At 39.5% G+C, this 25232-nt stretch overlaps 1 protein-coding gene across 1 annotated transcript; it reads left to right on the top strand.

The window, feature by feature from the left end:
* LOC109839594 (7-deoxyloganetin glucosyltransferase-like) lies at positions 17050 to 21862 on the top strand. Its single transcript, XM_020408082.1, has 3 exons — positions 17050 to 17343; positions 18424 to 18764; positions 20742 to 21862. Exons 1-3 carry the CDS (start codon positions 17123 to 17125, stop codon positions 21683 to 21685), a joined length of 1506 nt encoding a protein of 501 aa, XP_020263671.1. The 5' UTR covers positions 17050 to 17122; the 3' UTR covers positions 21686 to 21862.

Genomic DNA, 25232 nt, shown 5'->3' with positions numbered 1-25232 from the left:
TGACCAAGATGGGAATTTGAGACGATCCTAACTGTTTAAAGGTTTGATCGTTCAATTTGTGGACCTCTCGTTCATGGAACGAATCGAGAGGGGATTTTGGCTTTGGTCCTAACTGTTTAAAGGTTTGACCAAGATGGGAATTTGAGACGATCCTAACTGTTTAAAGGTTTGATCGTTCAATTTGTGGACCTCTCGTTCATGGAACGAATCGAGAGGGGATTTTGGCTTTGGTCCTAACTGTTTAAAGGTTTGACCAAGATGGGAATTTGAGACGATCCTAACTGTTTAAAGGTTTGATCGTTCAATTTGTGGACCTCTCGTTCATGGAACGAATCGAGAGGGGATTTTGGCTTTGGTCCTAACTGTTTAAAGGTTTGACCAAGATGGGAATTTGAGACGATCCTAACTGTTTAAAGGTTTGATCGTTCAATTTGTGGACCTCTCGTTCATGGAACGAATCGAGAGGGGATTTTGGCTTTGGTCCTAACTGTTTAAAGGTTTGACCAAGATGGGAATTTGAGACGATCCTAACTGTTTAAAGGTTTGATCGTTCAATTTGTGGACCTCTCGTTCATGGAACGAATCGAGAGGGGATTTTGGCTTTGGTCCTAACTGTTTAAAGGTTTGACCAAGATGGGAATTTGAGACGATCCTAACTGTTTAAAGGTTTGATCGTTCAATTTGTGGACCTCTCGTTCATGGAACGAATCGAGAGGGGATTTTGGCTTTGGTCCTAACTGTTTAAAGGTTTGACCAAGATGGGAATTTGAGACGATCCTAACTGTTTAAAGGTTTGATCGTTCAATTTGTGGACCTCTCGTTCATGGAACGAATCGAGAGGGGATTTTGGCTTTGGTCCTAACTGTTTAAAGGTTTGACCAAGATGGGAATTTGAGACGATCCTAACTGTTTAAAGGTTTGATCGTTCAATTTGTGGACCTCTCGTTCATGGAACGAATCGAGAGGGGATTTTGGCTTTGGTCCTAACTGTTTAAAGGTTTGACCAAGATGGGAATTTGAGACGATCCTAACTGTTTAAAGGTTTGATCGTTCAATTTGTGGACCTCTCGTTCATGGAACGAATCGAGAGGGGATTTTGGCTTTGGTCCTAACTGTTTAAAGGTTTGACCAAGATGGGAATTTGAGACGATCCTAACTGTTTAAAGGTTTGATCGTTCAATTTGTGGACCTCTCGTTCATGGAACGAATCGAGAGGGGATTTTGGCTTTGGTCCTAACTGTTTAAAGGTTTGACCAAGATGGGAATTTGAGACGATCCTAACTGTTTAAAGGTTTGATCGTTCAATTTGTGGACCTCTCGTTCATGGAACGAATCGAGAGGGGATTTTGGCTTTGGTCCTAACTGTTTAAAGGTTTGACCAAGATGGGAATTTGAGACGATCCTAACTGTTTAAAGGTTTGATCGTTCAATTTGTGGACCTCTCGTTCATGGAACGAATCGAGAGGGGATTTTGGCTTTGGTCCTAACTGTTTAAAGGTTTGACCAAGATGGGAATTTGAGACGATCCTAACTGTTTAAAGGTTTGATCGTTCAATTTGTGGACCTCTCGTTCATGGAACGAATCGAGAGGGGATTTTGGCTTTGGTCCTAACTGTTTAAAGGTTTGACCAAGATGGGAATTTGAGACGATCCTAACTGTTTAAAGGTTTGATCGTTCAATTTGTGGACCTCTCGTTCATGGAACGAATCGAGAGGGGATTTTGGCTTTGGTCCTAACTGTTTAAAGGTTTGACCAAGATGGGAATTTGAGACGATCCTAACTGTTTAAAGGTTTGATCGTTCAATTTGTGGACCTCTCGTTCATGGAACGAATCGAGAGGGGATTTTGGCTTTGGTCCTAACTGTTTAAAGGTTTGACCAAGATGGGAATTTGAGACGATCCTAACTGTTTAAAGGTTTGATCGTTCAATTTGTGGACCTCTCGTTCATGGAACGAATCGAGAGGGGATTTTGGCTTTGGTCCTAACTGTTTAAAGGTTTGACCAAGATGGGAATTTGAGACGATCCTAACTGTTTAAAGGTTTGATCGTTCAATTTGTGGACCTCTCGTTCATGGAACGAATCGAGAGGGGATTTTGGCTTTGGTCCTAACTGTTTAAAGGTTTGACCAAGATGGGAATTTGAGACGATCCTAACTGTTTAAAGGTTTGATCGTTCAATTTGTGGACCTCTCGTTCATGGAACGAATCGAGAGGGGATTTTGGCTTTGGTCCTAACTGTTTAAAGGTTTGACCAAGATGGGAATTTGAGACGATCCTAACTGTTTAAAGGTTTGATCGTTCAATTTGTGGACCTCTCGTTCATGGAACGAATCGAGAGGGGATTTTGGCTTTGGTCCTAACTGTTTAAAGGTTTGACCAAGATGGGAATTTGAGACGATCCTAACTGTTTAAAGGTTTGATCGTTCAATTTGTGGACCTCTCGTTCATGGAACGAATCGAGAGGGGATTTTGGCTTTGGTCCTAACTGTTTAAAGGTTTGACCAAGATGGGAATTTGAGACGATCCTAACTGTTTAAAGGTTTGATCGTTCAATTTGTGGACCTCTCGTTCATGGAACGAATCGAGAGGGGATTTTGGCTTTGGTCCTAACTGTTTAAAGGTTTGACCAAGATGGGAATTTGAGACGATCCTAACTGTTTAAAGGTTTGATCGTTCAATTTGTGGACCTCTCGTTCATGGAACGAATCGAGAGGGGATTTTGGCTTTGGTCCTAACTGTTTAAAGGTTTGACCAAGATGGGAATTTGAGACGATCCTAACTGTTTAAAGGTTTGATCGTTCAATTTGTGGACCTCTCGTTCATGGAACGAATCGAGAGGGGATTTTGGCTTTGGTCCTAACTGTTTAAAGGTTTGACCAAGATGGGAATTTGAGACGATCCTAACTGTTTAAAGGTTTGATCGTTCAATTTGTGGACCTCTCGTTCATGGAACGAATCGAGAGGGGATTTTGGCTTTGGTCCTAACTGTTTAAAGGTTTGACCAAGATGGGAATTTGAGACGATCCTAACTGTTTAAAGGTTTGATCGTTCAATTTGTGGACCTCTCGTTCATGGAACGAATCGAGAGGGGATTTTGGCTTTGGTCCTAACTGTTTAAAGGTTTGACCAAGATGGGAATTTGAGACGATCCTAACTGTTTAAAGGTTTGATCGTTCAATTTGTGGACCTCTCGTTCATGGAACGAATCGAGAGGGGATTTTGGCTTTGGTCCTAACTGTTTAAAGGTTTGACCAAGATGGGAATTTGAGACGATCCTAACTGTTTAAAGGTTTGATCGTTCAATTTGTGGACCTCTCGTTCATGGAACGAATCGAGAGGGGATTTTGGCTTTGGTCCTAACTGTTTAAAGGTTTGACCAAGATGGGAATTTGAGACGATCCTAACTGTTTAAAGGTTTGATCGTTCAATTTGTGGACCTCTCGTTCATGGAACGAATCGAGAGGGGATTTTGGCTTTGGTCCTAACTGTTTAAAGGTTTGACCAAGATGGGAATTTGAGACGATCCTAACTGTTTAAAGGTTTGATCGTTCAATTTGTGGACCTCTCGTTCATGGAACGAATCGAGAGGGGATTTTGGCTTTGGTCCTAACTGTTTAAAGGTTTGACCAAGATGGGAATTTGAGACGATCCTAACTGTTTAAAGGTTTGATCGTTCAATTTGTGGACCTCTCGTTCATGGAACGAATCGAGAGGGGATTTTGGCTTTGGTCCTAACTGTTTAAAGGTTTGACCAAGATGGGAATTTGAGACGATCCTAACTGTTTAAAGGTTTGATCGTTCAATTTGTGGACCTCTCGTTCATGGAACGAATCGAGAGGGGATTTTGGCTTTGGTCCTAACTGTTTAAAGGTTTGACCAAGATGGGAATTTGAGACGATCCTAACTGTTTAAAGGTTTGATCGTTCAATTTGTGGACCTCTCGTTCATGGAACGAATCGAGAGGGGATTTTGGCTTTGGTCCTAACTGTTTAAAGGTTTGACCAAGATGGGAATTTGAGACGATCCTAACTGTTTAAAGGTTTGATCGTTCAATTTGTGGACCTCTCGTTCATGGAACGAATCGAGAGGGGATTTTGGCTTTGGTCCTAACTGTTTAAAGGTTTGACCAAGATGGGAATTTGAGACGATCCTAACTGTTTAAAGGTTTGATCGTTCAATTTGTGGACCTCTCGTTCATGGAACGAATCGAGAGGGGATTTTGGCTTTGGTCCTAACTGTTTAAAGGTTTGACCAAGATGGGAATTTGAGACGATCCTAACTGTTTAAAGGTTTGATCGTTCAATTTGTGGACCTCTCGTTCATGGAACGAATCGAGAGGGGATTTTGGCTTTGGTCCTAACTGTTTAAAGGTTTGACCAAGATGGGAATTTGAGACGATCCTAACTGTTTAAAGGTTTGATCGTTCAATTTGTGGACCTCTCGTTCATGGAACGAATCGAGAGGGGATTTTGGCTTTGGTCCTAACTGTTTAAAGGTTTGACCAAGATGGGAATTTGAGACGATCCTAACTGTTTAAAGGTTTGATCGTTCAATTTGTGGACCTCTCGTTCATGGAACGAATCGAGAGGGGATTTTGGCTTTGGTCCTAACTGTTTAAAGGTTTGACCAAGATGGGAATTTGAGACGATCCTAACTGTTTAAAGGTTTGATCGTTCAATTTGTGGACCTCTCGTTCATGGAACGAATCGAGAGGGGATTTTGGCTTTGGTCCTAACTGTTTAAAGGTTTGACCAAGATGGGAATTTGAGACGATCCTAACTGTTTAAAGGTTTGATCGTTCAATTTGTGGACCTCTCGTTCATGGAACGAATCGAGAGGGGATTTTGGCTTTGGTCCTAACTGTTTAAAGGTTTGACCAAGATGGGAATTTGAGACGATCCTAACTGTTTAAAGGTTTGATCGTTCAATTTGTGGACCTCTCGTTCATGGAACGAATCGAGAGGGGATTTTGGCTTTGGTCCTAACTGTTTAAAGGTTTGACCAAGATGGGAATTTGAGACGATCCTAACTGTTTAAAGGTTTGATCGTTCAATTTGTGGACCTCTCGTTCATGGAACGAATCGAGAGGGGATTTTGGCTTTGGTCCTAACTGTTTAAAGGTTTGACCAAGATGGGAATTTGAGACGATCCTAACTGTTTAAAGGTTTGATCGTTCAATTTGTGGACCTCTCGTTCATGGAACGAATCGAGAGGGGATTTTGGCTTTGGTCCTAACTGTTTAAAGGTTTGACCAAGATGGGAATTTGAGACGATCCTAACTGTTTAAAGGTTTGATCGTTCAATTTGTGGACCTCTCGTTCATGGAACGAATCGAGAGGGGATTTTGGCTTTGGTCCTAACTGTTTAAAGGTTTGACCAAGATGGGAATTTGAGACGATCCTAACTGTTTAAAGGTTTGATCGTTCAATTTGTGGACCTCTCGTTCATGGAACGAATCGAGAGGGGATTTTGGCTTTGGTCCTAACTGTTTAAAGGTTTGACCAAGATGGGAATTTGAGACGATCCTAACTGTTTAAAGGTTTGATCGTTCAATTTGTGGACCTCTCGTTCATGGAACGAATCGAGAGGGGATTTTGGCTTTGGTCCTAACTGTTTAAAGGTTTGACCAAGATGGGAATTTGAGACGATCCTAACTGTTTAAAGGTTTGATCGTTCAATTTGTGGACCTCTCGTTCATGGAACGAATCGAGAGGGGATTTTGGCTTTGGTCCTAACTGTTTAAAGGTTTGACCAAGATGGGAATTTGAGACGATCCTAACTGTTTAAAGGTTTGATCGTTCAATTTGTGGACCTCTCGTTCATGGAACGAATCGAGAGGGGATTTTGGCTTTGGTCCTAACTGTTTAAAGGTTTGACCAAGATGGGAATTTGAGACGATCCTAACTGTTTAAAGGTTTGATCGTTCAATTTGTGGACCTCTCGTTCATGGAACGAATCGAGAGGGGATTTTGGCTTTGGTCCTAACTGTTTAAAGGTTTGACCAAGATGGGAATTTGAGACGATCCTAACTGTTTAAAGGTTTGATCGTTCAATTTGTGGACCTCTCGTTCATGGAACGAATCGAGAGGGGATTTTGGCTTTGGTCCTAACTGTTTAAAGGTTTGACCAAGATGGGAATTTGAGACGATCCTAACTGTTTAAAGGTTTGATCGTTCAATTTGTGGACCTCTCGTTCATGGAACGAATCGAGAGGGGATTTTGGCTTTGGTCCTAACTGTTTAAAGGTTTGACCAAGATGGGAATTTGAGACGATCCTAACTGTTTAAAGGTTTGATCGTTCAATTTGTGGACCTCTCGTTCATGGAACGAATCGAGAGGGGATTTTGGCTTTGGTCCTAACTGTTTAAAGGTTTGACCAAGATGGGAATTTGAGACGATCCTAACTGTTTAAAGGTTTGATCGTTCAATTTGTGGACCTCTCGTTCATGGAACGAATCGAGAGGGGATTTTGGCTTTGGTCCTAACTGTTTAAAGGTTTGACCAAGATGGGAATTTGAGACGATCCTAACTGTTTAAAGGTTTGATCGTTCAATTTGTGGACCTCTCGTTCATGGAACGAATCGAGAGGGGATTTTGGCTTTGGTTGTTTTCGTCAAAAGTTGTTTCCATTGCAGATTCCATTAAAACTTCGATCGTTTACAAAGAATTACAATGAAAATAAAAGAAAATACAACTCTCGAGAAAATAACACAGAAATTGTTTATCAACTCCTGCTTTTGTGGGACTTTGCCTGTGCCGGGAACGCTTTAGTTCGTGGACCACCGATTTGTAGATCGAGAGGTTGTCTAGTGATCTCTCCTTCGTTTATCGAAGTAAAGATTTGAAAACGAATATCTTATCGATGTAAGATGTTCGTTCTTCCAAAGATCAAGTCTGAGCTTAGATCTCTAGGATTCACCAAATGATGCTTGTCAAAGGGTGAAAATTCTCTCTTTCTTTCTCAAAATCACCAAAGACTCAAGTCTCTTCTGCTCCAAAATGCTCTCTGTCCTTTGCTTCGTGTTTAGGGAGGTATTTATAGGGGTCTCAGTGCACCACAGTTGAAACGGGGGCAAAATAACTGCCCGAATGCTTTCTCTTTGGCCGCTGCAGTCTATACTGCCGCGGCTATTGGCGCGGCAGTATAGGCTGCCGCGGCCAAAGAGACGGTTATGAGCACGTTCCATCGCGCGAAACTGTTCTCCCACGACCTTTAACCACTTTTTTCGTGGTTTAACTGCTTGTCTACGTCAGCACACGTTTTATTTCTGATATGCTGCCACGTGGACTTCAAAAAATCATCGAATAACTGCCTTATAACTGCCATAGCATCCTTCTTTAATTGCCGCGGCACTGCAGGTTGCAGCGCCAAAGCCGCGGCACCCTAGGCTGCCGCGCCTTAGCCGCGGCACCATGGGCTGCCGCGCTTTAGCCGCGGCACCATGGGTTGCCGCGCCTTAGCCGCGGCACCATGTCCTGCCGCGCCACAGTGCTGCATGATGACGTGTATATTTTGTCTTGAGAGGTGTTTGGATGTCCGTAAACATTTTTTGACGCCTACAGTTACAATCTGACAGCTTTCGTAATAACCGATAAAAGCTCTAGTTCAACAGTCTTCACAATCAATATCGGGAGTTACAATCTGACGACTCTCATATTTTCAAGGAACCAAGATGAAGATTACAAGATGACGGTTTTTGCAACGCTCTAGTAAAAGAGACCACAAATTGATGGTCTCTTCACATAAAAAACGCAGAGGTCATCCCTGTGTTACAACATCAAAACGCAGAGGTCACCCCCGCATTCCAGAGTCAAAACGAAGAGGCTATCCCCAACATTCAAGTCCAGACGCAGAGTTCGTGGACTTAAAACACAGAGTTCATACAGAGCCCAACTCTGCGTCCTAGGTCCAAAACGCAGAGTTGATGCAGAGCCCAACTCTGCGTCCCGGGTCCAAAACACAGAGTTCATCTCTGCGTCCTAACTCTATGTTTTAGATTTACAACACAGCGCGACCTGTGCGTTCAGCCACCAAAATAGGCCCAACTCTGCGTTTTAAGTCTAAAACACAGAGTTTGGGTCCTGGACGCTATTTTTCAGCGTTCGACTCGTTCAAAGCATGAACTGAACGGTTTTAAAACCATTTTCCCACGATTTGGGGAGCAGTTTAGGGTATGGTTACACCCCATTCAGCCCCACTTAGGAGCAAACTAAGGGGGCGGTTACACCCCTTAATCCCCTATAAATAGGAGTAAACTCAACTGAGTTCGGGGCTTTTTTTTAGGGATCTTGGAGATCTAGAGATCGGCTTTTTCGGATCATCTTATCGGCAGCAGATCCTCTTCGAGCTTCCTACAACAACAAAGTTCTTGGAGCATTCCCTTGGCTTACAAACCGATTTCGGTTAAATCAACTCTTTCATAGAGTTTCAAACTCGCTCTGAATTATCAACTCGTTCAGAGTTTCAAACTTGCTTTGCAAGTTCTCCATAGCGTCAAATCGTGAGGAGAAGACCATGTTCCAGTGATACAAGATATTTGAATCGTCAACGGAGAGCAAACTCGACGTGAGTATTCGAGGGAGGCACTCTATCGCCACCGTGAAGAACCCAGAATTAAACAAAGGGGAGAATTCAGATCAATTCTCTTCTCTTTTGTAATCGAAATTCCAAATTGTAATTGAGAATGAGAGAATACAAATTAAATATATTTCTTTCAATTCTTCTTTTTACTATAAATTTTTTACCAAACAGCGTTAAAGGCCATGCTTACAATACCCGACTGATGAGAGTTTCTAGGGGTTAGCACAGCTCCCCCCACCGCGGCCATCACAATTCCTATCACGTAGATAAGTCCTCCAATAGTACTACTATTTATGGGAAAATTGAAGAAGAAATGAGAATAAAATTTTGTATTTATCTCTCTAACTGACTTAGAAAAAGAATGAATACTATCTCTCTTTGCAATCTCTCCCTAACTGACTTAGAAAAAGAAATTATAATTTCTCTTATCAGTTTCTCGATTTATAAAAGAGAGAAAGATCGACGGAGATCCTTCCTTTTGTTTAAACTGGGTTCTTCTCGGTGGCGATGGGAGTTTGAATCTTGTATCTCATTGACGATCTGAGCGTTTCGCCTCATGGAACTTGGTTGATTCCTCTTGATAGGAAGAACTTGTAATGCAAGTTTAAAACTCTCACGAGTTTAGGAACTCTGAACAAGTTTGAGAACTCGGTGAAGAGTTAATTTGAGAAAGTAAATTAATCCTGCCAAAGATTCAACAAAAGCCTTCACAAAACGCTCCAAAGGTTCCTCCACATTGCCCACCTAAAATCGAATGTGCAAAGAGATTTGCCGATCTCTAGATCCGAAAATGCTCAAAGATCTCCCCTCCTTCTTTAAGCTAATTTTTAGCTATTTATAGGGGATTAAGGGGTGTAACTAACCCTTAAAATTGCTCCTTAGTGGGGCTTTGATCCCCTCAAATCGTGGGAAACGGTTTTGGAACTGTTCAGACACATTTGAATGGCTCAAATACAAAGTTCACATTCTGGAAATGAGCCTTGCGTCTGGCTTATGGAGCACGGAGGTGAGCTCCGTGTTTGGAGCTGAGAACACGGTGGTGAGCTCTGCGTTTGGAGTCTGGAACGCGGGAATAACCTCCGTGTTTTGAGTCTGGAACGCAAGAATGACCTCCGCGTTTTGTTGTTGAAATGCGGGAATGACCTTCGCGTTTTGATTTTAAAAACACGGGAATGACCTCTGTATTTTGTTGTTGAAATGCGGGAATGACCTCCGCGTTTTGTTGTTGAAACGCGGAAATGACCCTCGTGTTTTGGTTTGAAGAGATCGTCCATTTGTAATCTCTTTTATTAAGGCATTGCAAGGAACGTCATCTTGTAATCCTTGCATTTGGCTCTTTAAAATATGAGAGTCATCAATTTGTAACCCCGTTTGTTGTCGTGAAAGTTGTCAGATTGTAACTTCTATCATTAGTGCTTGATAGGAATCAGCTATTTGCAGTAATTTTTAAACAGCCTATAACTACAGCTGGATATTATACTCTCCACAATACACATGTTAGACTTATTAAGAATAAAACTCAGCCTAACCAGCTGTATCATAAGAGCATAGTCACCATAGAGAAGGGGAAGTAGCAGATGCTACCATAATGATATATGAATATATCTAGATCGATGCTCCACACGAGTGTCGCTAGTCCAGCTTGTTTCTATCACATTAAACCTACATTAGGTCTGTGTCTCTAAATAAAGGTTGGGTTCCCGCTATCAGTAACCTCACTTATGGGCTTAACCACATCTCCCTCGATGAATCTGGAACCACACCCCTGAATAAACCCTTAGTCAAAGGGTCAGCAAGATTCTTCTCAGACTTTACAAAGTCTAGAATCATAATTTTACCTAGCAGGCATTGTACAGATTTATATCTTATTTGAATATGTCTATTAAGTTTTTTATTTACATGCATTTGCTTTAGAAGCTCTATGGTGGATCTAGAATCAAAATGAATGGAAATTGAAGGAGAGGGTTTAGGGGCCAAAGGAAGTTCAGAGAGTAGATCTTTTAACCATTATGCTTCTGTGTAAGTGGTATCAAGAGTAATTAATTCAGACTCCATGGTGCTCTTGGCAATTGCTGTTTGCTTACAGGATTTTCAAGATACAGCTGCACCACAAAAAAGTAACACATATCCAGACGTATACTTTACACTGTTAGAATCCATGACCCAATTGGCATCACTATACCATTCTATAGTATTAGGGTACCCAGTATAAGTCAAGTAATAGTCAACTGTGCCTTTTAAGTATTTGAATATTCTCTCTAAGGTAATCTAGTGATCTTTGCTAGGGTTACTGGTATTCCGGCTCAGTCTCCCTACAACATAAGCTATATCGGGTCTAGTCCGGTTAGATATGTATAGGAGAGATCTAATCAACCGAGAATACTTCAGCTGGGAGACATGTTCACCTTCATTCTTCACTAAATATATCGAAGAGTCATAAGGTGTAGAGACAGGTTTAGAGTCATGGAAATTGAATTTGATCATCATTTTCTCAATACTATGAGAAAGACTCAAGGATATCCCACTAGTGTCTCTAGTGATTTTTATTCCAAGTATCATGTCGGCAAGACCTAAGTCTTTCATGTCAAAGTTCTTGGAGAGATAATCCTTAACCTTTAAGATTAATTCAAGAGTTGTTCCAAAGATAATGATATCATCAACATAGAGACAGAGGATGACTTAGTCATTGTTTATCACTTTAGAATAGACACACTTATCGTGTTCATTCATAGTGAAGTCATATTGTGCAATGACTCTGTCAAATTTCTGGTGCCATTGTTTAAGAGCTTGTTTTAGACCATACAAAGATTTAACAAGTTTACAGACTTTGTTTTCCTGACATTTGGCAATGAAGCCTTTAGGTTGGTTCATATAGATTTCTTCATCTAAATCATCATTCAGAAAAGTAGTCTTAACATCCATCTGATATATGATCAGCTTATGAATAGCAGCAAAGGCTAATAATACTCGGATAGTTGAGATTCGGGCTACAGGAGAATATGTATCAAAGTAATCGATGCCCTTTTGCTGAGTATAGCCTTTAGCTACTAATCTAGCTTTATATTTATCAATGGAACCATCAGCTCTAAGTTTCTTCTTGAATATCCACTTACAGCCAACAAGTTTACAACTTGGAGGTAGGTCGCTGAGTATCCAAGTATGGTTTTCCATGATAGATTTTATTTCATTATCAATGGCTTCTTTCCAGAAAGGAGATTCAGGTGAATCCATTACTTCCTTAAAAGAGTTTGAATCACCTTCAACAAGAAAGATAAAGAAGTCTTCTCCAAAATCCTTTTGAATCTTACCTCTTTTACTTCTTCGAGGTTCAATATCAAGAGGCTGAGAAGAACTAGAAGATGGTTGAACAGAAGGAAGAGATGATATTGGATTTTCTGAGATTTTGGATTTAAAAGGAAAGATATTTTCAAAGTAGACTGCATCTCTAGCTTCAATGATAATGTTATTGGATATATCACTGATTTCAGAGTTAATGACTAAAAATCTATTAACATTGCTATCTAGTGCATATCCAATAAAAACTGCATCAATAGTTTTAGAACTAATTTTCCTCTTATTAGGTTTGGGAATAGCTACCTTAGCCAAGCAACCCCAAACCCGGAAGAAGTTCAACCTAGGAGTTCTCCCCTTCCAATATTCATAAGGAGTTATATCGAAAGATTTGTGGGGAATCCTATTGAGAATGGAGTAGGCAGAAAGAAGAGCTTCACCCAAGAGATTTTCAGGTGCTCCTGCACTGAGTAACATACAGTTCACCATATCCATAAGTGTTCTATTCTTTCGTTCAGATACCCCATTAGACTGTGGTGTATAGAGAGTAGTTACCTCATGAATAATACCATGTTTTTAGCAATATTCAATCATTTCATTTGATGTATACTCCCCCCACGATCAGATTTTAAAATCTTGATCTTCCTATCAAGTTGGTTCTCAGATTCAGCTTTATACATCTTAAACCTATCTAAAACTTTATCCTTAGTTTTAAGTAGATAGGTGTAACAATATCTGGAGTGATCGTCTATAAATATCATAAAATATCTCCTACCCCCTCGGATGAGAACTCAGTTCGAGTCATACACATCACTATGAATTAATTCGAGGGGGTTCGAAGTTTCTAGTTATAGACTTGAAGGGTTTTATAGTGTGTTTCCCTTGAACACAAATCTCACACTTAGATGAGGGATCATGAGATGATTTAGGAATAAGATTTAATTTAATCATTCTCTGCAAAGTTTGAAAGTTTACATTGTCCAAGTCGTCAATACTAAACATCACAATATTCAATAATTTGTGCAACAGAAGACTCAGGAATTTTATTAGAACTGGAATTGAGTACATTGAGCTTGAAAAGGCCATTACAAATAAAATCTTTTCCTATGAATACATTGTTCTTTGTAATCACAAATTTATAGGATTCCTTTACAATCCTAAATCTAGCTCTAAGGAGAAGAGATTCACTGATTAGGTTGCGGCAGAGAGAAGGAACATGATGGACGCATTGCAGATTCAGAGCTTTCCCAGAAGTCATGATGAGCTCTATACATCCACTTTCCATTATTTGTTTGGTGGAGTCATCTGCTAAACTTATGCTTCCTCCACATGATTCCTGGTAAGTTGAAAACTAAGAGCGATCATTGCAAACGTGAATATTAGCTTCGGAATCCAAATACCAATCAGTGGAAGAAGTAAGAGAATTTACAATATAAGATGAAGAGGCTAACCAAAAGGAATTTGGATTTTCTTCAATTATTTTTACTTTATTAGATCAATTTCCTTTTGGAGCAGGTTTGGTTGTTTCCTTCTTCCGATAGAAGCAGTTGGGAGCCAGGTGGTTGGTTCTACCATAGACATAGCAGAACTTTCCATCAGACTTATGGCTGGATGAGTTGGGAATTGATTTGGAGGAAGATTTGTTGAAGGATTGTTGGTTTTTCTTGAATTTCTTCCCTTTGGGTTTGAAATTCTTAGATTTAGGTTTATCCTCTACTAAGTTCACTTTAGCTTTCATTTCAGACTTGGGTTTAGAATTTTGCATATGCTGGTCTTCAATATGAATAACTTTGAGGGCTTCAGTTAAAATTAGATCCCATTGCTTGTGTCGGAGATCTCCAGTAAATCTAGACCAGGAGGGAGGGAGTTTGTCAATCAGACATGAAACTTTAAAGTCACCAGTAAAAGTGATTCTCTTTGATTGGAGGTGACGAAGAAAATCTTGGAATTCATGAATTTGTTCATTTATGGGTTTGTCATCAACCATCATGAATTTATTGAAGGAAGAGGAGGTGAAACGCAGTATTCAGGCATCATCAAAGTCATCTTCTGTTTCAAGAGCATTCTATAGGTCTTTAGCACTTTTGAACTCATAGTATATGTCATAAAGGTTGTCCGCAAGTGCAATAAGAATCCTATGGCAACAATGATAGTTAATTTCTTCTGGCTTCATAGAACTAGAGAAGGAGCTAGTACCAGAAGTAGAAGTGGAAGGAGTAAGTTCAGGTTGAGGACCATAAACTGGAGATCCAGTGGATGAGGACTCGGGAGTGTCAATGGCAGATAGGAGACCTAGGGTAGTGAGCCAGTATCTCATTTTATTAGCTCACCGTTTATAATTAATACCGGTGAATTTCTTAGGCTTGACACTCTTGGAATAATCAGAGTTGGCCATAAGTCTGACTCAAGTTAACTAGTCTAGGTATTTGAAATCTGAGGGAATGAAAGAGTTTTGTCAATACCGATCAACTATTTACTTAGGAGTATGACTTCGATCAAAGAATATGAACAATAAAATATATACATAGAATAAAATAATTCTAATATAGTAAATAGTAATTTTATTTTGTGATTAATTTAGGAATAGTAAAACAATTAATTTTATTTTGGAATACAATTTATAACAAATTAACAATTAAAACAAGAAATAATTAACAATTATAATTCAAGTAATGAACAATTTTAGAAATTTTTTTAACGAACAACAACTTTAAAATTTTCGGAATGAACAGTAACAATAAATTTTTTTGGTGAATAGTAACTTTTTTAAAAAAATAAATAATTTTTTGGAGTTAAAAACAACAGTTATAAACTCCTTAATCTTCTAGATTGTTAGATAAAATCAAATAAAAGATATAAGTTATAGCATGCAAAATCCAAAATAAAAGAAATAAGAAAGTCTAGCCTGATCGGGAGCAGTCGTGTAAACACTATCCTAGAAGATTAAGGACCCGCCTATCGTCCTGGCGCAGATGATCCTCTTTCCCCTAGCGGTAAAACCCCCCGGAATCGGCCAACCTCTGAACTCGGACGAGAGTACAGAGCTTCTGCTCAGATGAAGAAGATTGCCCAAAAATAAACTGTAGCCGACAATTTTTAAAAGGAATAATTTAGAGAAAGAGAGAGAAGAGCTTTTCGTTTCTGAGAGGAAGAAGGCTCTGAAACTTGATGTGTACTTCCGAGCTGGTGTAGGCTCGGTATTTATAGGGTCTCAACCCTCAGAGCCGTTATAAATTAGGCCCGTTACTCGCAAAATTAGCGAAAACGTGCAGCCGTTACGCACATTCTCAATGAGAAAAACGTGCAAAAAGAAGTTTGACAAAACAAAAATGAGTGCGCGTGTGTTATGTAAATCCCAAATAATACAAAGCTCAAAACATCCCCTTCTTGGGGGGGTTATTCATTGGGGTAATTTTTGGGATAATGGGATAATTTTTGGAACAACAATGTTTGGTGTTATTCATTGGGGTAATTGGAACTGGTGTAATCTTTATGGTGTTATTGGTTTGTTGGGGGTAATTGGTGACAAAAACCCCATTTCACCCAAAATTATCCCAAGTATATAAACACTTCACATCCTCACACTCAAAATTTACCCAAAAAAGAGAGCTGGAACAAATGGGGGTAACCTTGCCCTCTTCTTCCACGTCGTCACCCGCCCCCAAGATCTCCCCCCTCATCCAAAGAAAACCTAGGAGAAATAAAAAAATCCCATCGCCAAAACCCTAATCTCCTCCCCGTCCCATTCCTCAATCTTCTCCACTCTGCTCCCCTCTATCTCCCGCCATGGCCGCCGAGGTCTGGATGCGGCTCCGCTCTACAGGACGAGGAGATTCGACGCGAGGGTTAGGATGAGCTTTCAGGAGATCCCGCCGCTGGATTCGGTCGATCTGAGCTCGATCGTGTCGAGAGCGGAGGGGATTCTGTACACGATCGCTGATGCTGCGGTTGCTGTGGATCCAGCGGCGGGCTCGGACGCGGTGGGGGTCGACGGCGCAGAAGAGTGGAGGCTGGTTCGGGTTTATATCCGATGCTATGGAAGTGAGATTTTGTATTTTGTATTTTTATCTTTTTGGGCTGTTATTGTCTTAAACGAGATTAAAAATTAGCTGAAATGAAAATATCTCTTCTGATTAGTATTTGAATAGAAGATTGAAGGAAGAGTTCTATAATCAAGTGTTTCGATGTATATAGATTCGTTCCAGAGAAGTAATGTTTTCTTTGAGTGAGGATCCAATTAAAGCTTTGTGGAAATATCAAATATGGCGAATTGAATTGTGCATGTACTTGCGTTACTTATAATGCGCTTTAGGTGCACAGGACCACAGTGATCTAAACCCTCAAATTGTCCCATTACCCCATTTTACCCCCATTTTATCCCACTCAATTATCCCATTGGGTAAAATTACCCCATTGGAACAATTTACCCCAAGTTACCCCAATGAATAACCCCCCCTTAGGGATCCTCAAACCCCAACAAGAGGAGAAGCAATTTAAACCCCTTACTATTCATAACACTAGTCCATGTGAGGCTATTCATTGGAGGTAAAATTTCCTTTTCCCCAACAACATAGCCAACACTTTTGAACGGACAAAGACTGCGAAATCCTCTCCCAATGATGTAATCTTTTGCACGGACAAAGACTACGAAACTCTCGCCTCTCGCACAATATTCTTGAATCATGTAACGCCCTCTGCTAACCCTAGATTATAAAAATATTGGCTCTCTCTCCTCTTCTTGGTTTTTCCTCCAACAATAGAAAAATATATATAGGAAAAACAAAAATCCTATCTCTAGCCTAACTTCCTAATTAGAATAGGATTCAAACTCCTAATCATGATGATACCTAATCTTCTAATCATGATAAATCTGTAACATCATCTAATTCTCATGAAGTTATACAAAAAATCAAAGACGCAATCCCAACATGATAATAAACTACTCCCAAAATATGACGTGTAGAGCCAATACATTTATTTAAGAACGTAGACGCTTTTTCCTCTCTGACGTGACCAACATAAAAAAAATGCAGACGGCGACGCATTTTGTAAGTAACCGGTTGAGTGGATTACTTCAAGATCCCAGCCAATGAATCACCTAAACTAGGTTCTCCTTATCCTTTACTTTAAAAAAAAAAAAAAAAAAAACAAAAAAAAAAACAAATAAAATAAAATAAAATATTTAATAAATAAAGCACGCACTCCCCCAAATAAAGCCTAGTTCTCATCTCGCTCCTCACAACAACTAATGGACGCAAATGATAAGCCGCACGCGGTATGCATGCCGTCCCCAGCACAGGGCCACATAAACGCCATGCTGCAACTGGCCAAGCTCCTCCACTCCCTCCACGACTTCCACATCACCTTCGTCCTCACCCGGCTCAACTTCAACCGCATCCTCTCCACCTCCGCCGGCGATGAGCTCCCGCCGTTCTGCAACACCGTCCAGAGCGACGACCTGATCAATCAGTACGACCCAAAAACTTTTAGACTGTTAAGTACTGATCATTCCGATTTTCGGCCTGTTTGGATGGAGGGTAGAGAGGGGGCGGGGGAGAGAAATCTAATTTTTAACCTTGTTCGGGAGTTCCATTTATGAGGGTAGAGGAGGAGGGAATGAGGGGAAATTTAAGCCAAAATCTTACAACCCAAATTTAGGTGTAACGAAAGGGAAGGGAAGGAAGGAGAACTTTTCCCCTTCATTCACCTTCCCTTCCCTAAGTCATCTCCCAAACACACTGTTAAAATTAGCTAGATTGATATCAGAAGCTCACTCATCTAATAAGTTTAACCGGAATATCTCTTCATCTTTGACCATTAATCTTGCAAATCTACAAATTTGGAGAGTTGGAAATAAAACCAAAAGAGATAAAGTTAACTAATTATTAGTTCTTGAGAAACCTCTGGCACTACAAAAACGATCAAGGATCCTACTAGAACCATTTCTAATTTTTGCACTATGTAAAGAAGAGTTAAAATCCTCATCTGACAATGGACGGTATAGATCTTCCCATTCTATAGGGATGGCATGATAGTTACTTAATGATCAATGGATGAGAAGTCTTCTTAGCATTTTTTGACTTTTTTTTTTTTTTGAAAAAAAAATAGAATATAGGTTCAAGAGATTTAATGTTCTTTTACCGTAAGTTTATGAAGTCCGTCATAAAATTTCAAACATCATCCAATACTTTCTTTGATTTTGGACTAAAATGAGAATCATAGACGTGTCAATGTGATTAGTAATATTTATTTGTCACTCTAATATTTTATCGGATACTATCCTCTCCACTACCAAAAATAGTGGAAAGGTCGTTACAATATCATAATTGTTAATTTGTTTAATGGACGATTCTGATTTTCCGTTGACCGTAAATTGGGAAAACAGTGCAATTCAAGGGGATGAATCATATAACCACGCACTATGTAAATCAACAACTATATATGATTATTGTGGTGGTCTCTCCGCTACTTCGATAGTGGAGAAGATCAAAAGAGGCTCAAAATCTCATTTTATCAGCTAACTAGACATTAGTCACTCTTAACTGCCAGACCGTCTTCCTTCGATGTTCTTCCTGATTTTCGGTGTGAGGCAATCCAGGACGGTCTCCAGAGATCGGACCCCAACAGCGGCGAGGAGCTCTCAGAGCTTTGCGACAGTGTACGGAACAACCTAGCTGATCACTTCAGACAACTGGTGAAGAGGCTGAATCATGAGAACAGAGGGCCGAAGGTTACATGCATAGTTTCAGATACATATTCGAGCTTTACTCTTGACATTGCGGCGGAGATTGGAGTGCCTGATGTGTCCTTCTGCTCTGTGTCCGCTTGTGGATTCTGGGGGTTTTACTGTTTCAAGGAGCTTCTGGAGAGAGGGATTGTCCCACTCAAGAGTAAGTTTTTTTTGTCCATGGTTTTTGTTTGATTTTGCATATTCATTTTGATTGGTGAAAGATGAGGAAGTATCTAGTGGGGCTGGACCATGACAATAAATGTGTACCCAATGGATCGATTATTAAGTTTTGTGATTCGTGCACTGTTCTAAGGATCAATATCAACTCTAGTCACCAGGGACAAGACTGCTAATATGTAAGTATATCTGGTATTTGTTGTTTTTATCTAAATATTAACGACATCAAATACCAAATTATGTGTGTTTATTTTAAAATGGCAAATAATGTGGGGGCAAATTGATATAGGGACTTAATACTAGGTATTTTTCTTAGGGGGTCAAAGAAAGCAGTCGATCCCACTCTCCCCCAGAAATGCTATTTGGCTCGCTGATAAACACGTAACTTCAGCTCGCGCCTACGTGGAGCCAGCCACGTCAGAACCCCAAAATTTCTGTCCGTGACCTTCCCTTTCTTCCCCAAATTTAATTCTCTCTCCTCACTTCAACCAGTTCCCCAACAAGAGAAACCCACTCCAGACTTCTCCGCCGCCCCCTGAAGCAGATCAGCTCCTCGACTGGTCGCCGCCGCCCCCTGAAGCAGATCCCCTCAGCTCTCCATAGAAGCCCTAAAATCGGATCGATCTCTCTCATCCCCCACCTCAAAACAAGTACTTTTCCTCTTTTGAAATCCATCAAAAACCCCCGATTTCGTGCAAATTTCACCGCTTTAACTCTGATTTGATATGATTTCTGTTTGCCTCTTGTTTAATTGAAATCTACTTACAAACTAAACACAAGAAATCTGATTTGAGTGATGTGTTTAATTTCGATCAAAGTAAGCACAAGAAATGAATTGGTGAAAATTGTGTGCAAATTGTTTGAATGAATTCTTGGTGCAAATTGTGAAAATTTAACCAAGTTTAACCAAGTTTCAAATTGTGGATTTTGGAGGGTAATTATAATTTTACTAGTTAATTTTACTGGTTAATTTTACTAAGTTTCAGGAGTTCAAAGAAAATACATTTAAGGTATGCATTATCAAACGAAGAGGAGTTCAAAGAAAATACATCTAGTTCCTTTACTCTGTGTTGTGTTCATTAAATTAAACTCGTTAACAAGATAAAAATTTGTGGGTCTTTCCATACATTTAAGGTATGCATTAAAACTCGTTAACTACATTCAACTTCATTATCCTTTTTACGAAAGGATACTGTGAAGAATTTAGGAATCTTTTTGCCGCCCTCCAATCGCAAAGTCAATTTGCCCCCACATTATTTGCCATTTTAAAATTTATGTTCAGCTAGCTGTTAGAAGCTAGATTATTGGCCAGGATTAGACATTTGGTATATCGAGGCTAATCATGTTGAATTGAAGGCAAAACCTGCATTCAGTTTAGCCCCTATTGGCTCAAAGGCATTAGGTTAAAAGGATAGTTAATTTGTAAGTGTACGTGTCCGTATATATATATATATTTTGAGTAGGTTTAGAATCCAACGGAATTTATTAATTAATTAGAAATATTCCTATACTATACATATATAGGTTCTGAATAATTCAATAAAAGGAATGGAAATATAAGAAAGAATAGTCTTTTACAGGATCAGAGAATTGTGGTTATTTAAAAAAAAAACAAAGATTGCATGTGTAGAATTACGCTAGAATCACAAGTTATATAGGAACTAAAACACGTATTTGCTCAACATAAAAGCATCAAAGGAGCGCAAGGCTCCGCCTCGTGTTGTCGACGGCATGAAATTGTAAGTCATATATATATATATATATATAGAGGGGGTTATTAATTAGGGATCTAATTCTAATTAATTAAATGAGCAAATAAAGAACCTTGTATTTGGCAACCTCCTCCCTGACTTCTTTGATGAGACCCACGTTTCCCTGCAAGCTAGATGGATAGATTCATAACAATGCGTACAAGGAACCCCCTCCTCCCTTTGAGTAACATCTGTTCCTTTTCTTGTAGGTGAAGATGATCTAAGCAATGGATATCTCGAAACTTGCATCGATTGGATACCGGGAAAATCCATGCGCTTGAGAGATTTTCCAAGCTTTGTTCGAACAACAAACCCTAATGATAGCGTCTTCAACTTCTGCAAAGACGAGTCAGAAAACGCTAAAAAAGCCAATGCGATCATCATCAACACTTTCAATGACTTAGAAGCTCCCGTTCTCGACGCAATGTCAGCTCAGCTTCCTCCAGTTTATGCTGTAGGGCCTCTAACCCTGATGTGTGACAAAATTCGCGACGCAGCGCTAAAAAACTTCAGGTTCAATCTGTGGCAAGAAGAGTCAGCTTGTTTGCAATGGTTGGATCGAAAAGCAAACGGGTCGGTCGTTTACGTGAATTTCGGCAGCATGGCCGTCCTGAGTAGCGAACAACTAGTAGAATTTGCGTGGGGGTTGGCTGACAGCGGCCGTGAGTTTTTGTGGGTGATTAGGTCAAACATGGTGTCAGGAGATTTAGCTACATTGCTCCCTGCAGGGTTCTCATCAGCTGTAACAAGTGAGAGGGGTTTACTAACGAGCTGGTGTCCGCAAGGGGAGGTGCTCATGCATCCAGCGATAGGGGGGTTTATGACACATTGTGGATGGAACTCTACGATGGAGAGTATAAGTAGGGGTGTTCCGATGATTTGTTGGCCGTATTTTGGAGATCAACAAACAAATTGTTACTACGCGTGCAACGAATGGGGAATCGGGGTGGAGCTCGGTAATGACGTGAAGAGAAAAGATGTTGAGGGGTTGATTAGGGAGATTTTAGGAGGGGAGAAGGGGAAAGAGATGAGAGAGATGACGTTGAAATGGAAAGAGAGTGCGATTAGGTCAACTGAACCAGGTGGAAAGTCTTTCATGAACATGGAGAAGGTGATCAGGGAGGTTCTTCTAGAAGATAATAAACATATATGATTCTGTATGTCGTATATATATGTAGCTTCCTTCCTTCTATATTTATTTATTTAAATCTATTGTAGTTTGATCATCAATATACCAGACTTCAATGTCTAATCATATCTTGTAAAGACTTGTAACATGAATATAAATCGCTTCGAAATAAGTGTTATATATGCCCGTGGATTTGGCTTATTTAGTCTGTATATCTGATTTTTTTATGAGTTTCTTTTTTTTTGTGCTCTTTTTTTTTTTGGTCAATGAAAAATTTTGTATTCATTTACCAAGTGAGAAATATATATACATCAGACACAGTCTGTTAGACTGAAAACTCAAAATATGATGTGCGCATTAATAAAACATGCACACATGCACATATACCAGACACAGTTACAATTCTCTGATCCTATCTCTTATGTGAGCAGGGTAATCTTCATTCATGATCTTTGCAAAGACTGAGAACTTGATTGCATTGAACAATTCTTCAACCTGTCTATTTTTCCTTTGAAAAATCCTTAGATTCCTTTCTTGTCAGACAAAATACACTGAAGCAGCCAGGACCATCCGCTTCAAATTTTCCCAAAAACCCTTTCTCTTTAGTCTGAAGCTATACCAGTCAATAATGTTGTCCCAATCACATGACTTCCATCTAAACTTCAACCAATCCATAACCAAATTACAAACAGCAGCTGAGAATTGGCAACCAAAAAATAAGTGACGTCCAGTTTCCTGATGACCTGAACATAGCACACATTGATTTATGTTGAGGATCCTCATCCGACATAATCTATCTTGGGTTAATAATCTTGAATGAGCAGCTAACCATAAGATGAAAGAATGTTTTGGATAATGAATGCTATTCCAAACAGTACTAGCCCACTTTACTTGATGAGCAGATTGAGTAAGAAACCTGTAAACAGAGGATAATTGCAATTTGCCACCAGCACAGAATTCCTCAGTTATGTTTTGCAAGTTACTAATACTCCCAAAGTTTGTAATCAGAACATCTCTGGCTTTTAATAGCTGTTTCCACATCCAAGAGGCATTTGGCTTAATTTGAATCTGCTAGATATTATTTGACTGTAAATAATGTTCATGCACCCATTTAATCCATAAGAGGTCTTTCTTGAGATGAATCATCCACAACAATCTAAGAGCAGTTGCATAGTTCCAAGTTCTTGCAGAGAAAACCCCCAATCCTCCAAACTTTTCCTCTTGACAAATCTTTTTCCAGGAAACTAGAGGAATTTTGTGATTCCAGAGAAAGTCTGAACACATCCTATCAATTTTACTTAGGATTTTACAAGGTAGGATATAATTATTTGTCCAGTAGATGTGGATACCCAAAATGACAGATTTAATCAATTGTAACCTCCCAGCATATGATAAAGTCTTCCTCTTTTGCCAATTCTGAATTTGCTCAGAGATTTTCCTGATTAAAGGGGAATAGTCCATCCAAGATAACCTTTTAGTTATGAGAGGCATACCCAGATACCTTACTGGCAAGACACCTTCGGAAAAGTTTAGATATGAGCAGATTTGATGCTTTGATACCACTCATATATATAGAACATTTATTGGGGTTAGATTCCAGACCTGATACTGTACTAAAATCTTGCAAGCATTGATATAACCTTGTAATAGAATTTATGTCAGCTCTTCCAAAAAGGAGTAGATCATCAGCAAAGAACAAGTGTGTAATGTTCAATCTCGAGCATTTAGGATGAAATTTGTACAGATTGTCATTTTTGAGAGTATTGAGCTTTCTTGACAGATATTCCATACCTAGAACAAAAAGGTATGGGGAGAGGGGATCCCCTTGTCTTAGTCCTCTAGCCCCATAAAAATATCCATGGAGGGATCCATTGAGAGAAAAGGAAAATTTTGAGGTAGTGATACATTCCATAATCTAATTAATCATAACAGTTGGAAACCCCAGACCTGACAGCATTGCCTCAATAAATCTCCAATTTATGGTATCAAAGGCCTTTCTCAAGTCTATGTTGAGAATGGCTCTAGGTGAAGACTGTTTTCTCCCATAGTGCTTTATAAGCTCATGAGCAAGCAAGATATTATTGGAGATAATTCTACCTTTTACAAAAGCACTTTGAGCATCACTAATCAAAAAACCCATTACTTTCTGAATTCTGCAAGCAATTATTTTAGCAATAATCTTGTAGACACAATTGCAACAAGAGATTGGTCTAAAATCAGATGGAGACTTGGGGTTGAGTACCTTAGGAACCAACGTGATTGAGGTAGAGTTGAGAGTCCCTAGAAGTTTGCCAGAATGGAAAAATTCCTCTACTGCCAGATAGAGATCCGCTTTTATGATATCCCAGGCTGCTTTATAGAATGAGGCATTGAAACCATCTGGTCCAGGGGCTCTGTCATCAGCCATTGAGAAAATAGCATTTTTTTATCTCTTCTCTTGTGATAGGAAGACCTAGCTCATTACTTTGAATTGAAGAAAGGATCGGGCCATTTGCTATTACTTCAGGGTCAGGCAATGCAACATGAGTTGAAACACCCAGGAGATTATGATAGTACTCAATGAATTCCTTGATGATATCAGACATTTCAGTGATCCTTTCTCCATTATCAGTGTAGAGAGATAACACTCTATTATGGTGTCTTTTAGCTTTCATAATTGAATGGAAGAATTGAGTGCATTTGTCACCATATATGCCCCATTTGATGTTTTCTTTTTGTCTGTAGAAAGAATTTTCACAATTGAGCAGTCTCACATACTTTTCCAGACATTCTTTCTCTTTTGAAACCAGCAAGGGGTTAAAAAGATCACTACTCATATGCTCCTGGACCTCAACTAGATCATTTTTTGCTCTTAATACTTGCTCACTTATATTCATGAAATGTCTTTTATTCAATTCCTTCAGAACTGGCTTGAGCTTCTTGAGTTTGGTATGGAATATATACATCTTGTATCCTGTAACAGCCTGATCCCAACCTGATCTAACTGTTGAGAGGAAATCAGGGTGGGTGATCCACATCTTAAAAAACTTGAAAGGCCTTTTTCCCCCAATATCCTCATCTTCAATTGTAATTAACCCAGGGGAGTGATCAGAACAGTTTGGAGTCAAGAATTCAACCTGGCTTGAATTGTACTTTTGAATCCAATCTTCATTAACCAGAATTCTATCAAGTCTACACCATATTCTTGTGTCAATATCCTTGTTTGTTGGAAATTTGTAGTAAAAAGACAATGAAAGAAAAATTAACTTGTATTTCTCTCAAAATCGATTGTAATTTGGATTCCGATTACAAAAGAGAGGAGAATGAATTTGATTCTCCCCTTTGTTTAAAACTGGGTTCTTCTTGGTAGCGATGGAGTGCCTCCTTCGATTGATTGTGTCGAACTTGCTCTCCATTGACGATCCGACCGTCTTATCTCACGAGACTGATTGAATTGCTGGATGACTTCGGTTTAGAACTCTTGACGAGTGTAAAGAACTCAGAACGAGTTGAAAACTCTGATAAGAGTTGTTGAAAACCGAATATCTAGTTTGATGTGATTAATTTGGGTTGCAAACTTAATCACGAACTC

This window comes from Asparagus officinalis, chromosome 4, assembly GCF_001876935.1.
Source record: "Asparagus officinalis chromosome 4, Aspof.V1, whole genome shotgun sequence".
Taxonomy (NCBI): domain Eukaryota; kingdom Viridiplantae; phylum Streptophyta; class Magnoliopsida; order Asparagales; family Asparagaceae; genus Asparagus; species Asparagus officinalis.
Note: the sequence above shows the minus strand (reverse complement) of the source record. Positions and strands in the feature narration are given on the sequence as shown.